We start from the raw sequence: 13,762 nt of genomic DNA, 5'->3' as shown, positions 1-13,762 counted from the left end.
TCTTTTTATTTATTTGTCTGTTTATTGCCTGTGTCTCCCATTCATCCCCAGTGTGACCTCCATAAGGGCATGAACTTGCTTGTCTTATTCATGGTTTAGAAAAGTGCTCAATAAATATTTGCTGAGTGCCCTAGCTAGTTTGGCTTAGTGGATAGAGCATTGGCCTGCAGACTGAAGGGTCCTGGGTTCGATTTTGGCCAAGGGCACATGCCCGGGTTGCAGGCTCGATCCCCAGTAGGGGGCGTGCAGGAGGCAGCTGATCAATGATTCTCCCTAATTGATGTTTCTGTCTCTCTCTCATTCTCCCTTCCTCTCTGAAATCAATAAAGAAATATATATAAGAAATATTTGCTGAGTAAATGAATGAATGATCAAATAAATCAATGAGACAAGAGTAAGAGAGAGAGAGGGAGAGGGAGAGAAGAAGGGTTATAAAGCGATCATAAAATGACAGGAGGAACATGGTGCCTTGAATATTAGCTGGAATGTTTGAGACACATTATATGATTTATCTTTGTCACTTAATAGAAAATGGTAATTTATTGGATAATAACAGTATAGTTTTACTTTACTGTTTGCCTGAGTGATCTGTGCTGAGTGTCTGTCCGCCCACATGCTTTCCCTCCTCCTTCCAACCGCCTGCAGCAGGTTGTGTTATCAGCTCCCTTTGCTGATAAGGAACTGAGACGGGGAGCAGGGGGAGTGAGGAGTGAGGTGTGGGTGGTGTTGAGCAGCTCAGGGTCAGCTCAGTCTTTCTGAGCCCTGAGCCGCTGTGCCCACCACCCGCTCTGTTCCCATGCTCTACTTACTGAATTTCAATGATTTATTGATTTATTTTAAAATTTGTTTTATTGTTTAAAGTATTACAAAGATTATTACATATGTCTCCTTTTTTTTTCCCCCTTGACATTCCCCCGGCCTCCCCTAACCCCCCAGTGTCTTGTGTCCATTGGTTATGCTTATATGCATGCATACAAGTCCTTCGGTTGATCTCTTACCACACCCCCCTCGCCCCCCAACCCTCCCCAGACTTCCCGCTGTAGTTTGACAGTCTGTTTGATGCTGTTCTGCCTCTGTGTCTATTTTCGTTCATCAGTTTATAATGGTCTTTATTATCCATAAGTGGGTGAGATCATGTGGTATTTTTCTTTCATTTGACTGGCTAATTTCACTTAGCATAATGCTCTCCAGTTCCATCCATGCTGTTGCAAATGGTAAGAGTTCCTTCTTTTGTACAGCAGCATAGTATTCCATTGTGTAGATGTACCACAGTTTTCTAATCCATTGATTTAGTCTCTGAATATACTCGCCATAGCAAGGGTCCTTCGTAGCATGACTGTAAAAATGTGTCAGCTCTGTACTGTGCGTGGTTGACGTGAACATGAAGAAGCCCAGAGATGGCAAGGGCAGAGCGAGCTCCGCGTGGCAAGGGTCGGGGAGCGGGGCTGGCAAGGGAGGTCTGACGGGGAAGGGGAGGAGAAGCCAGCCTGGGGGGCAGAGTGCCTGGAACCCAGCATCAGACTCCCCTGCCTGGGCTCAGGGCCAGCAGGGCTCACCTCCCTTCTCTCTGCCGCAGGATGGGGTGCGTGAAGTCCAGGTTCCTCCGGGATAGAGACAAGGTCTCAAAAAGCGAGGCCAGTGCCAACCCACACAGCCCGTTGTATGTGCCAGATCCCACGTCCACGGGCAAGCGGGTGAGTGGGGGAGGACGGGGGTGGGGGAGGCTGCTCTATGCTGATATAACAGCCCCGTTTTCCAAGGGTGAGCAGGCATGTTTGGGGTGAAATGGGGTTGACGAGTCACCAGCAGCCTCCTAACTCTCCAGCATATGTCTGCACTGAGCACCCAGGGCAAGAACACCACTTTTTTTTTTTTTTAATCCTCACCCGAGGATATTTTTCCACTGATTTTTTTTCCATTGATTTTTTTTTTTTTTAAGAGAGGGAAAGACAGAGGAATATTGATGTGAGAGAACACATCAATTTTTTGCCTCCTGTAGGAGCCCTGACCAGGGCCTGGGCCAGGGAGGAGCCTGCAACCAAGGTATATGCCCTTGACTAGAATTGAACCCGGGACCCTTCAGTCCACAGGCCAGCGCTCTATCCACTGAGCCAAACTGGCTAAAGCCAAGGACGTCACTTCTTATCCTGCCACGAAGCCTGGGCTCCAGTGACCAGGTCCCGGGGAGCAGGGCAGGCCTCGAGCCCAGGAAGTAGCAGAAGTGGAGCTGAGCACCATGAGTGACCAGGAAGGAACCCCAGCAGCTGAAGTAATGACAGAGATGATACTATCAACGTCCTAGCCATAGCTGTAATCACAGTAACGGCTATACTCCCATTGCTAATACCAGTGGGAGCGTAGCAGCAGGAAGAGAAGTGTCACACTGGTAGAGGTACTAACATACATTTATCCAGAGCTTACCAGGAACCAAGCACTCTCCCAAGTGCTTTAGAGTTATTATCACCTTTAATCCCCACAATAATCTTATTGTCGGTCACCATTTCCATTACACCCGTTTTACAGACGAGCCACAGATTAAATAATTTGCCAAAAGTCAGGTGGTGAGTAAGAGGTAGGACCAGGATTTAAACTTGGCTCGCGCAACGTCCCAAGTCTCAGTGGTAGGAGCGAAAGTAACAGGGGCAGAAGCTGAGTGCTAAGGATCGGAGCAGCAGCAGTGGTGGTAAGTGTGGGCAGTGGTGGCAGAAGTAGTCATGGTAATAGCACCACTAGCAATGGTAGTTGCGGGAGTGATATCAGAGAGCGGTAACAGTAGTGATCGTGGTGGCAACAATAACAGTACTGGTAATGAGGTGCCAGTATTAATAGCAGCGGTAACAGTTACAATAACTGAGACCATTTTTGAACACCTACTGTGTTCCAGGCATCGGAGTGAGGTGTTTCTACGTCATTGATCCTCACCAAAAGCTGTGAGGAAGGGGTTCTGACACTTTACAGCCAGGGTGACTAAGGCTTGCAGTGGTTCAATGACTCCTTGGGGTCACACAGCTGGAAAGAGGTAGAGCCAGGCCTTTCTACCCCCCGAGGCTGGGTTCTCTCTCCTTCCGGGGTCCTTGAGTCCACCCCCTTACCTGAGGCTGTCTACAGAAGCTCAGAGGCAGAGGTGTACGCCTTCACCTGGCACCCTTAGAAGGACAGAATATTACCCCACAGCCCCTATTCCTTGTTCCCAAACCTACCCCTCACCCCACTCCAAACACACCCACTCTCTTTGCCATGACAGCCTGTAGAGGTTGAAGGTAAAGCTCTTATCCTAACCCACTAATTTCTTCCAAATCTTCTTGCTTATACCATGGGTTCCTGTCCTCTCTCTGCCCTGCTTGCCCTTCTCCGGGCATGATGTCTAGAAATGGGACAGTAGTAGAAGAGTCACCTCCCTCCCTCTGGCACGACCTCTTTTAAAACCCCCTGAGGCTACATGAGCTTCTCATACTGGTGATGTCCTAACCTAAGCTGGCACCCTCAACCCTTGGTCACTCCTGGGTCTGCTTCTCTCCGACCTGCCTGGCCCTGGGCCCTTTCTGTGGTTCTCGGAGGCCCTCTAGCTTGTCCCCAGTGGGAAAGAGAGGGAGTTTGGTTGTCCTCTCTGAGCATCAGATTCAAGGGATTCTATATTCAACCACTCACTGAAAGGGTTCCCAGGTCAAGTCAGTTTGTGAAACTCTGAGCAGAACAGGCTCCTTCCCTGGAGAAGTCAGGGCCTTTATGAACCTTTGCAACGGGCCTGGGGCTCTCGCAGAAAAGGGGATACTTCTCTGTGTTTCCCAAACCTGGTTCTTTAAATGACTGTTTATCTAAGTATGTGACACACAAATGCGTTCCCCTTGAAAAGAAAAGTCACAAATTACACTGAAAGCTACGTTGCTTCTGACCAAAGACCCCTCCCCAGAGGTCTCATCCCTCTCCCCAGAGGCACCCACTGTGGTCAGTTTGGTGGGGATCCTCTCGAACCTTTGCCGTGAACATACACTCACACTTACATAGCATGTGTCCGCAGGAAGTATTTAGGATGGGTGTGTATGCGTTTTATGTACATGTATCATATTCTAAAGAACTAGCTTTGTTCACTCGACAATATATCTTCGAGGTTTACTAGTAGTTGTGTCAGGAATGAGGCTTGACCTCCTTCTTACAAGGGCTGCTTAGAGTGCGACGGTGTGGGTGCCAGTTCCCCTTGAGATAGACACGTAGGTTCCTTCCCTTACATCATGGAGCCTTTACTCATAGAGCATGTTGGTGGGCCAGGGTTTCTTCAAACGTATCTTGGAAAACATGGATCTGGACCAACCCCCTCACTGTATGCCAAAGGGAAGAGAAAGCCAGTGACCCCCAGGGTGTCCAAGGGCAGAGCCCACAACTCCAGATCCTTGTCATGGCTGTATCCCAGGTGCCATGTGGCCTCAGACATGTCTTGTGCCCTCTCTGGGCCTCCTCCCATGATACACAGGGCTGGGCTAAGAGGCCTTGGGGTATCCTTTTTGACACAGGCCTTCTGTGGCTCCCCACACATGATTGGATTCACCCCTTTCTCCTATTTCTTCCCCACAGCGACCTGACCCCAACAACGGCAACCCCCCCGGGTCCACAGAGGGTAAGTATCTGGCGAACGTGCGCAATGGAGTCGTGCTCTGTAGAGGTTGAGGTTAGGTCTCAGTCAGAGCTTGAGGCAGAAGTTCGTCAAAACCACCCTTGAAAATCCCCTAAATTGCCACCCAAGTACTTCGTACAGGCTATCTTGTTTCTATAGCACTGTTTAATAACATGAGCAAAACGCGGTTAGCTTTAAACTGTAGAATCGCTCCCAGCATGGCAAGATGCTTACTTATGAAGACAGACACAGCAATGGGTCCAGGCCTGGGTGCCAGGTGTTGGGATGGGAAGCCCCCAGGGCTGTGGGGGTACTCAGATAAAGCCTTCCTGCCCTGCGTGTCTCTCGTCCCAGCAGGTTCTAAGGATAACATCGTGATTGCCCTGTATGACTACGAGGCCATTCACCATGGAGACCTCAGTTTCCAGAAGGGAGACCAGATGGCGGTCCTGGAGGAGTGAGTCCTCGTCCCCTCACCCAAGACATTCCTACCCCCAATAGGCAGTACATTCTCTTCTGTCCTTCAGTAAAGAACCTTAGACTAGGGCAGTGATGGCGAACCTTTTGAGCTCGGCGTGTCAGCATTTTGAAAAACCCTAACTTAACTCTGGTGTCACATATAGAAATTTTTTGATATTTGCAACCATAGTAAAACAAAGACTTATATTTTTGATATTTATTTTATATATTTAAATGCCATTTAACAAAGAAAAATCTACCAAAAAAATGAGTTCGTGTATCACCTCTGACACACGTGTCATAGGTTCGCCATCACTGGACTAGGGTGTATGCGACTGATGAGAACCTGATCGTAATAGAGGAGGAAGGGTTGGCTGTTAACCTGGGTGAAAGCCACAATAAAGGGGCTTGTGTGCCTACTAATGGCGCACACCCAGGCAAGGAGGAGCGGCTCAAAGAGCTTCCCCAGGGAAGCCTTCCTTGGGCTCCTGCGGTCAAGCTGCAAGCTTACCTGTGGACCAGGCCCTGTTGAGGTGACTTTGCATTCAGAAATCTTTGGGTCTCTGAGTTTGCTCCCTTTAATCTCCTCCAGTCTTCACCATCAGCGAGTGTAGTGTCCAGTATGTGTGGGGGGCCAAAAATGGCAGTGTTTATGCTTGGTCAGGCGCCTGAGCCCACTCCCTCTGGCTCTTGGCCCCAGCTGAACCCCTAGAGTCTGCCATGGGCACAGAGCCCCACCTTAGGTATGGCTAGGAAGGCCAAGGCTGCGAGACCAGAGAAAAATAGTGGAGCCACAGACCCAGGTCTGTAGGCTGTGAATGCAGGGACAAACCTCAGATGCACAGTGGGGACTGTTGTAAAGATCCCTACCCCTAATCATGGGGTGTCTGCAGGGGATACTCTAGGCCAAAGCTCAGGGGACTAGGGGAAGTCCTGCCCACCGAACCCTCTGCTCCCTCCTGTCTCTTAGGTCGGGGGAATGGTGGAAGGCTCGGTCTCTGGCCACCCGGAAAGAGGGCTACATCCCAAGCAACTACGTTGCCCACGTTGACTCTCTGGAGAGAGAGGAGTAAGTATGCTCTTTTCCTGCCCTCCAGCAGGAAGCATGAGCAAGGCCAGCCTGTTCCTGCCTCAGGGCCTTTGCACTCCCTACCTCCCCTGCCCGGCATACTCTTCCTACGCTTCTTTGCCTGGCTGGCTCCTTCTCATCCTTCGTGTCTCGGAGAGGCCTTCCCTCACCACCTGTCTAAAGCAGGTCCCCTTGGTGACTTTCTCTCTTACTCCCTTTTCAACCCTTCTCACTAGCGTTTCTTCCCTGTGCAAGATTTGCGTGATCACTTCCTAGGGGTAGAATTGCCAGGGAGAGAGTTCTGACTGAATAGCCTGCAACATTGCTTGACTCTTTTAGCACGGCACGAATCACTTCCAAAATGGAACCAAAGAAGGTTGGGGGAGGGTGTGCAGAGTAGCACGGTGATTAAGAGCACGGGCTCTGGAGTTAGACTGCCTGGATTTGAAGCGCGGCTCCACCACTTCCCAGCTGTGTAATGCCAGGCAAGTTACTTGCTCTCTCTGTTCCTCAGTTTCCTTATCTATAAAATGGGGATAATAAGGGCAACCATTCCAGAGTTGTTGGGTGGGTGAGTGTTAGCTGTCTTTCTCCATCGTTGAGGCAGAGGAAACAGAGGCCCAGAGAGGAAAAGCAACTTGCTCAAAGTCACACAGCAGTTCTATGGCAGGGCCAAAGCCTACGGACCTCTGGTCTGGGGCTTTTTCCATCATAGCACAGGACCACCCCTCACCCTGCTGAGGGTGGAAATGGATTTGGCTGCTGCTGCTTGAACGTTCTCACCCAGTATCCCATATATTGTGGGAGAATGAAGAAAAGATCCAAGGATATGGGCCCAAGTATAAAATTATTTGAAATCTCACATTTTTGCTTAGAAATTTATGCCAGTTTATATATATATATATATATATATATATATATATATATATATATATATATATATTTTTTTTTTCTTCTAACTTCTGGCTCTACAAATACATTTTTTTTGTTTTTTTTAAATTGTTTTATTGCTTAAAGTATTACAAAGGATATTACATATGTGTCCTTTTTTTTATTCCCGCCCTTGACAATCCCCTGGCCTCCTTGTATTACACAGAGAAAGATAAACTGTGAAACTGAGGAAGCTCAGACCCTCACTCACAGGGGCCTGTGAGGCCCTGACAGGAATGTCGTGTGTTCTTGTGAAATTTGCAGAAGTAAGATTTTGACCACCGTTGGTGAAGACTGTTGTGTTTTCACCCTCAGCCTCTCTGTCCATCACCTTACCGCTCTCACTGGGCGCTGTTGGAATGACCTCTGGGCATTCTATATTTGTAAGGCTGTGTTATTTTTCTTTTCTTTTTTAAAAATATATTTCTTTTATTGATTTCAGAGAGGAAGGGGGAGGGAGAGAGAGATAGAAACATCAATGATGAGAGAGGATCATTGATTGGCTGCCTCCTGCATGCCCACCCTGGGGATTAAGCCCGCAACCCGGTCATGTGCCCTTGGCTGAAATCAAACCCAGGACCCTTCAGTCCACAGGTCGACGCTCTATCCATTGAGCCAAACCAGCCTGGACTATGTTATTTTTCTTAAAGAAAGCTCCCCAATGTGCATAAGTGTCAGTCAGTCTCAGCAAACTGGATTCAACCCGGGTCAAATGTCCGTTTTAATATCAAGAGAATCATTGTTTTTCCCAAAAGAATCTTTGAGGAAAATCAGTGCTGCAGGAAACCAGGTGTTGGGTATCCTGGTGGCCCTTGTCAGTGGGACAGGACTGCCCACCCAGGTTCACACGCTGTCTCTTCCCCTTCCCACCAGGTGGTTCTTCAAGGGCGTCAGCCGGAAGGATGCAGAGCGCCAACTTCTGGCCCCTGGCAACGTGCTGGGCTCCTTCATGATCCGCGACAGCGAGACCACCAAAGGTGACCCAGCAATCCCCACCCTATCTATCTATCTATCTATCTATCTATCTATCTAGATAATAATGATGATGATGATGACAGCCCGCATTTACTGAGTGTTTATATCCTGACTACTTTACAAGCATTACTTCTTTCAATTATCAGGCAATATAATGAGATAGAGAGGTCTCACGACCAATCCCATTTTACAGATGAGGAAACTGAGGCACAGAGAAGTGATGTACTCACTTGTCCAAGGTCTCACAGTTGGACATGGAGGAGCCTGGACAAGAACCTTGCAGCCTGATTCCACAGCTCACTCTTACCCTTGTACTCCACTGCCCAGCTGCCAGGATGGTGCCAGGGGTGGCTTTAGAGGGGTGTCCGGAAGGGGTGCCACGGTAGTGGCCCGACTCTAAAGTCCCACTCCTGAGCGGTTTCTCTCTGACCCATGCAGGGAGCTACTCTTTGTCGGTACGAGACTACGACCCCCAGCATAGGGATGCAGTGAAACATTATAAGATCCGGACCCTGGACAACGGCGGCTTCTACATCTCCCCACGAAACACCTTCAGCACCCTGCAGGAGCTGGTGGCCCACTACATGAGTAAGTCCTGCCCAGGGCCACACCCTAGTCAGGGGGGGCCTGTCTCCCGGGAACCCGAGTCACAGTGCCCCGTGCCCTCTGAGGCCTGCTGAGCTCTTTCTGACTCTCCCCAGACAAATAGTTGCTTTGGATTCTCCTGACATTTTAGGCCTATTGAGAAGGAGGGCAGAGCTGACATCTGATCATGCTTTGCTCTCTGGAAATGTCCCTGATCATGGCAACCCCCTGGCACAGTGGCCAATTGCAGCCGACCAGGCAGGGAAGCCTCTGAGGGGAAGCCTCTGGCTGGCCAAGAGCTGGCTGCCCTCGGCTGACCAGCAATTCTGTTCCAGAAGGGAGTGACGGACTCTGCCAGAAGCTGACGGTGCCCTGCGTGTCCTCCAAGCCCCAGAAGCCGTGGGAGAAAGATGCCTGGGAGATCCCTCGGGAATCCCTCGAGCTGGAGAAAAAGCTTGGAGCCGGGCAGTTTGGGGAAGTCTGGATGGGTAAGGACCCAGGGCCAGAGGGTGGTGGGAGGGAGGGAGCAGGGACATCATCACTTCCAGGAACAGCCCGAGACAGAGTGGGAATGCCACCAATGGTTAGAAGGGGAGATTTGAATAATAACCGTAAAGGAGCAATCCCTCTGATAGCAAACCAAATTGTCCTGCCATGCAAACACCGATTTACCTCTGAGGCCATTTACCTGTTTGAGTTAAAAATTTCCTCCTGGGAAGCAGAAGTCCTAGATGAGGAATCTGCTCCCTGACACAGAGCCAAGAGGCCTACCAGTTGGGGTGAGATTACCAAGGCCTCTTAGGATGATGGAAATTAAGAATGGGGAAATGCAGCTTGGAGATTTCCAGGTGAGTTCAGTGTTGGTAACTGTGTGTCTAGAGCCATGCCAAGGCATTGTGGGGCGCCAATAAGGCATGTCCCACCCCTGCTGCCCTGCCGCTAATAACTCGAGAACAGCAATGCCTGGCCCAGTACCTGGTGCACTCGATTGTGTTTCCACCCACCATGTTTTATTTTTATTTTATTTTATTTTTTTAATATATTTTATTGATTTTTTGCAGAGAGGAAGGGAGAGGGATAGAGAGCCAGAAACATCTCTGAGAGAGAAACATCGATTCAGCTGCCTCCTGCACACCCCCTACTGGGGTTGTGCCCGCAACCAAGGTACATGCCCTTGACCGGAATCGAACCCGGGACCCTTCAGTCCTCAGGCCGACGCTTTATCCACTGAGCCAAACCGGCCAGGGCTCCACCCACCATGTTTTAAATGAGACTGAAGACAACTTACAGAGTCGCAAACAATTTAGTCCAAAAAAAAATGTTTAAATACACATATTTCAACTATATTTATTGAGAGCCTGCTATATGCCAGGCACCTAATAAGAGGCTGTGGCAGAGAAAGTTTGGAGAAGGGAAGACAGATCTGAGTAATGAGTTAGAAAACAAAACTATCTATGTATATAAAGCTTAAGTGACCATTACAACCAAATGACCGGAATTATTGGTTGATCAGTCGCTATAATGCGCACTGACCACGAGGGGGCAGACGCTCCCTGCAGGAGCTGCCCCCTGATGGTCAGTGCGATCCCACAGCCAATCTCCCACGGCCCCTCCTCCCAGCCGCCCACCCCCCATAGACCCCACACAGGGGGCTGGCCGGCCAACCTCCCAGGGCACCTCCCCCTGCCAGCCGGCCCCCCATAGGCCTCTATTGCTGGCCAGGCTGAGGGACCCCACCCATGCATGAATTCGTGCACCGGGCCTCTAGTATTAGATAAGGGTTTACTCTTACTAAAGGAAGACCTCAGACTTGGATTAAAGCTTCCTGGCAGCCAAGGCAAAAATGGAAACACAAGCAATTAAGAGATTTATAAGATGGAGTAGAAATGGGGTGAGGGAACATCATGTGGGAAGTTCCTGCGGTGGGAGGGGTGGTTGGGTACCTGAGGTGCTGAGTGACATGCAGGCTGACTGTACACGAAAGTCAAGGGGAGTTTGGTGGACGATGAAGCTGGCAAGGTGGGCAAGGCCAGATCATGCAGGCCTTGTAGACCATGGTGAAACTAGTATTTATTTTGAGAGCAGTGTTAAGATTAAACTTTTTTAAAAAAATATATTTTATTGATTTTTTACAGAGAGGAAGGGAGAGGGATAGAGAGTTAGAAACATCCATGAGAGAGAAACATCCATCAGCTGTCTCCTGCACACCCCCTACTGGGGATGTGCCCGCAACCAAGGTACATGCCCTTGACTGGAATCGAACCTGGGACTCTTCAGTCCACAGGCCGACACTCTAGCCACTGAGCCAAACCAGTCAGGGCAAGATTAAAGCATTTTAAGAAGAGATGGTATGTGTGAGGGTGAGAGACAAGGCAAAGGTGATCTGTGTGTATGAATGACATGATCTGAGTCAGCGGTTCTCAATCTGTGGGTCGCGACCCCTTTGGGGTTCCAACGACCCTTTCACAGGGGTCGCCTATGACCATCGGAAAATACATATATAATTACATACTGTTTTGTGATTAATCACTATGCTTTAATTATGTTCAATTTGTAACATGAAATTGGGGGTCACCACAACATGAGGAACTGTATTAAAGGGTCATGGCATTAGGAAGGTTGAGAGCCACTGATCTGAGTGATGTTTTGAGGTTATTTAATCCCTACAACAGCCCTTCAGAGGCAGTGCTTATCATTTCTACTTCGCAGATGAGGAAACCACAGATGCGTGAGGATAAGTGACTTGCCCAAGGGCACACAGCTAGGAAGGCGTGGGCCAGCTTTCCAACCCACATCAGCCTGAGCCAAAGCCCATCCCTCTCTAAGGGCTGAGACGGGCACAGAAGACTTTGTGGAGGAGGCAGTTCTGCAGCTGGGCCTTCCTGGGCTGTGGGGAAAGAGCATGGGCTCTGACCAGCTTTCCTGTTTTCTCGCCCACTCCAGCCACCTACAACAAGCACACCAAGGTAGCCGTGAAGACCATGAAGCCAGGGAGTATGTCTGTGGAGGCCTTCCTGGCAGAGGCCAACCTGATGAAAACTCTGCAGCACGACAAGCTGGTGAAGCTGCACGCAGTGGTCACGGAGGAGCCCATTTATATCATCACGGAGTTCATGGCCAAAGGTGCTGTGTCTGGGGGCTGGGGATGCAGGCTGTGGCTCATACAAGTTAATTGAAGATTCAGAGGTGACTTTGACATGGTTCTTGCCCTCGAGATGCCCCCAGTCTAGCCAGGAGCTCTTCCCAAAGGTATAAGCAGCCATTGCCCAGTCCTCTTGGTTAATGTGGTGAAATCATGTTAAGGGGATGCCAGTGGGAAGGGAGCACATGAAGCTACCAGGAGAGGGGAGTAGGGCTAAACCCCATTGGTGATGAAAGAAGAGGCTTATGGATTTACTGGGTGCCTTAAAGGCCAGGGGAAGTTCTCCCTGTGAGCCACGTTCCCTGCATAGGCCAACGCGCTGGGAAAAAGATTCAACAAAGCATTCGTTCCAGGCTGTCCCCACCCTGCCCACCATGATCCAGAATTTCACAGGGGCTTTTTTAAGCCACCATTTCACAAATATTTTCAATCCCTGCCCATTTTTTAAAAAATATTTTTATTGACTTCAGAAAGGAAGGGAGACAGAAACTTCAATGATGAGAATCATTAATTGGCTGCCTCCTGCATACTCCCCCCCACTTCCCTCCAACTGGGGATGGAGCCTGCAACCCAGGCATGGGCTCTGACAGGGAATTGAACTGTGACCTCCTGGTCTGGAAGTCGACACTCTACCACTGAGCCACAGGCCGGTCAATACCTGCCCATTTTTTTATTAATAGAAACATATCACCCAACCTCATTTAGTGTGATTTAAAATCTCAAAACTTTTTTCATTTTCTAATTACACAGTTACACCAGCCTTATAAAACCATAGCCCAAGTCACCTGGGCTCAGAAAGCTGTCCCAGTCAAAGAACCAGCCTAGCAATCACAAAGTTACTTAAAAACACTCAGCTCATTTTTCTCAAACACTAGGTGTGGTAAATAGATGTTTTTATTTAAATCCATTACTATGAACAATTTCACCCTAAGTAGTGAGGGCACTCATTGTCGCTCCCCCTCCTCCACAGGAAGCCTGCTGGACTTCCTGAAAAGTAATGAAGGCAGCAAGCAGCCATTGCCAAAACTCATCGACTTCTCAGCCCAGGTGAGAGGCTAGTGGGGAAGTTGGGGGGAGGGGAGGGTAATTATTTATTCAGCACATACTATTGACATACTATAATAACAGAAACCATACTGGAGAACATTTTGTTGTTGTTGTTAATCCTCATCTGAGGATATTTTTCCCCATTAATTTTTAGAGAGAGAGGAAGGGAGAGAGAAACATCAGTGTGAGAGAGATGCATGGACTGGTTGCCTCCTGCATGTGCCCCAATGGGAGCTGGGGATTGAACCTGCAACCCAAGTACGTATGTGCCCTTGACCGGGAATCGAACTCGCAATCCTTTGGTGTGCAGGCTAACCTCTAATCACTTAGAAACACTGGCCTAAGCACATTTATTGAGCACTCTGTATAAAAGTATACTTTTAAAATGTGCTTCACTGGGCTGGAAAAAGTTTAGCTAAGTCAGAAAGCAGGTCTAATTAAGCAAGTTTATTCTATATATATAAAAGGCTAAGTTGACTCGCACATGTGCGATACATATAAAGCTCTTGCTGGCGCCAATCCCATGCATGTGTTTTGATCTGTCATTGTCGCTCATGAATTTGGTTGACACTTCTATTATAGAGAAAGGGCAAATAGTGATATTAAAATATTTCTTCTAATTAATTTCCTTTCAATGTGCACAAATTTGTGCACCAGGCCACTAGTACATGAATAATCTACAATGTCTGCCATTAAGGTAATAATTGTTGTTAACTGTGCCTCTAAGGACTCCTTATACATTTCCCACACTTCCCAGTCAAGACCTGTCTTACCCGAACTCCTGACAGGCTACCCCAAACAAAATGTAAAAGTCTGAAGTTTTTATTGGAAAGTCTGCAGCCTCAGACCTCAGTTTCAATAGTCATGGATGCCCCCTCCTGTCCACTTCCTGTAAGTGCACTGCCCACTTTTCCTCCAACCTTGAGCAGGCTGGTGCATTGGTTTG

The 13,762-nt window shown here is 48.7% G+C and overlaps 1 protein-coding gene across 5 annotated transcripts in view; it reads left to right on the top strand.

Moving 5' to 3' along the window:
* The window catches only part of HCK (HCK proto-oncogene, Src family tyrosine kinase), a 38,543-nt gene that overhangs the window by 17,680 nt on the left and 7,101 nt on the right, over positions 1 to 13,762 (top strand). For 2 of the 5 annotated variants that reach the window (XM_036323779.1, XM_036323776.1), the window contains 9 exons: positions 1,577 to 1,694; positions 4,570 to 4,612; positions 4,964 to 5,066; positions 6,039 to 6,137; positions 7,941 to 8,044; positions 8,481 to 8,630; positions 8,963 to 9,115; positions 11,571 to 11,750; positions 12,740 to 12,816. In XM_036323779.1, coding sequence (XP_036179672.1) covers positions 1,578 to 1,694; positions 4,570 to 4,612; positions 4,964 to 5,066; positions 6,039 to 6,137; positions 7,941 to 8,044; positions 8,481 to 8,630; positions 8,963 to 9,115; positions 11,571 to 11,750; positions 12,740 to 12,816 — 1,026 coding nt within the window. In that variant the 5' untranslated portion in view covers position 1,577. The remainder of the gene's footprint in view (positions 1 to 1,576; positions 1,695 to 4,569; positions 4,613 to 4,963; positions 5,067 to 6,038; positions 6,138 to 7,940; positions 8,045 to 8,480; positions 8,631 to 8,962; positions 9,116 to 11,570; positions 11,751 to 12,739; positions 12,817 to 13,762) is intronic. The other 3 variants (XM_036323778.1, XM_036323777.1, XM_036323780.1) reach the window with 3 other exon arrangements.

Source organism: Myotis myotis, unplaced genomic scaffold (genome assembly GCF_014108235.1).
Source record: "Myotis myotis isolate mMyoMyo1 unplaced genomic scaffold, mMyoMyo1.p scaffold_m19_p_9, whole genome shotgun sequence".
Taxonomy (NCBI): domain Eukaryota; kingdom Metazoa; phylum Chordata; class Mammalia; order Chiroptera; family Vespertilionidae; genus Myotis; species Myotis myotis.
The sequence above is the reverse complement of the archived record's forward strand: the minus strand, read 5'-3'. Positions and strand labels throughout refer to the sequence as shown.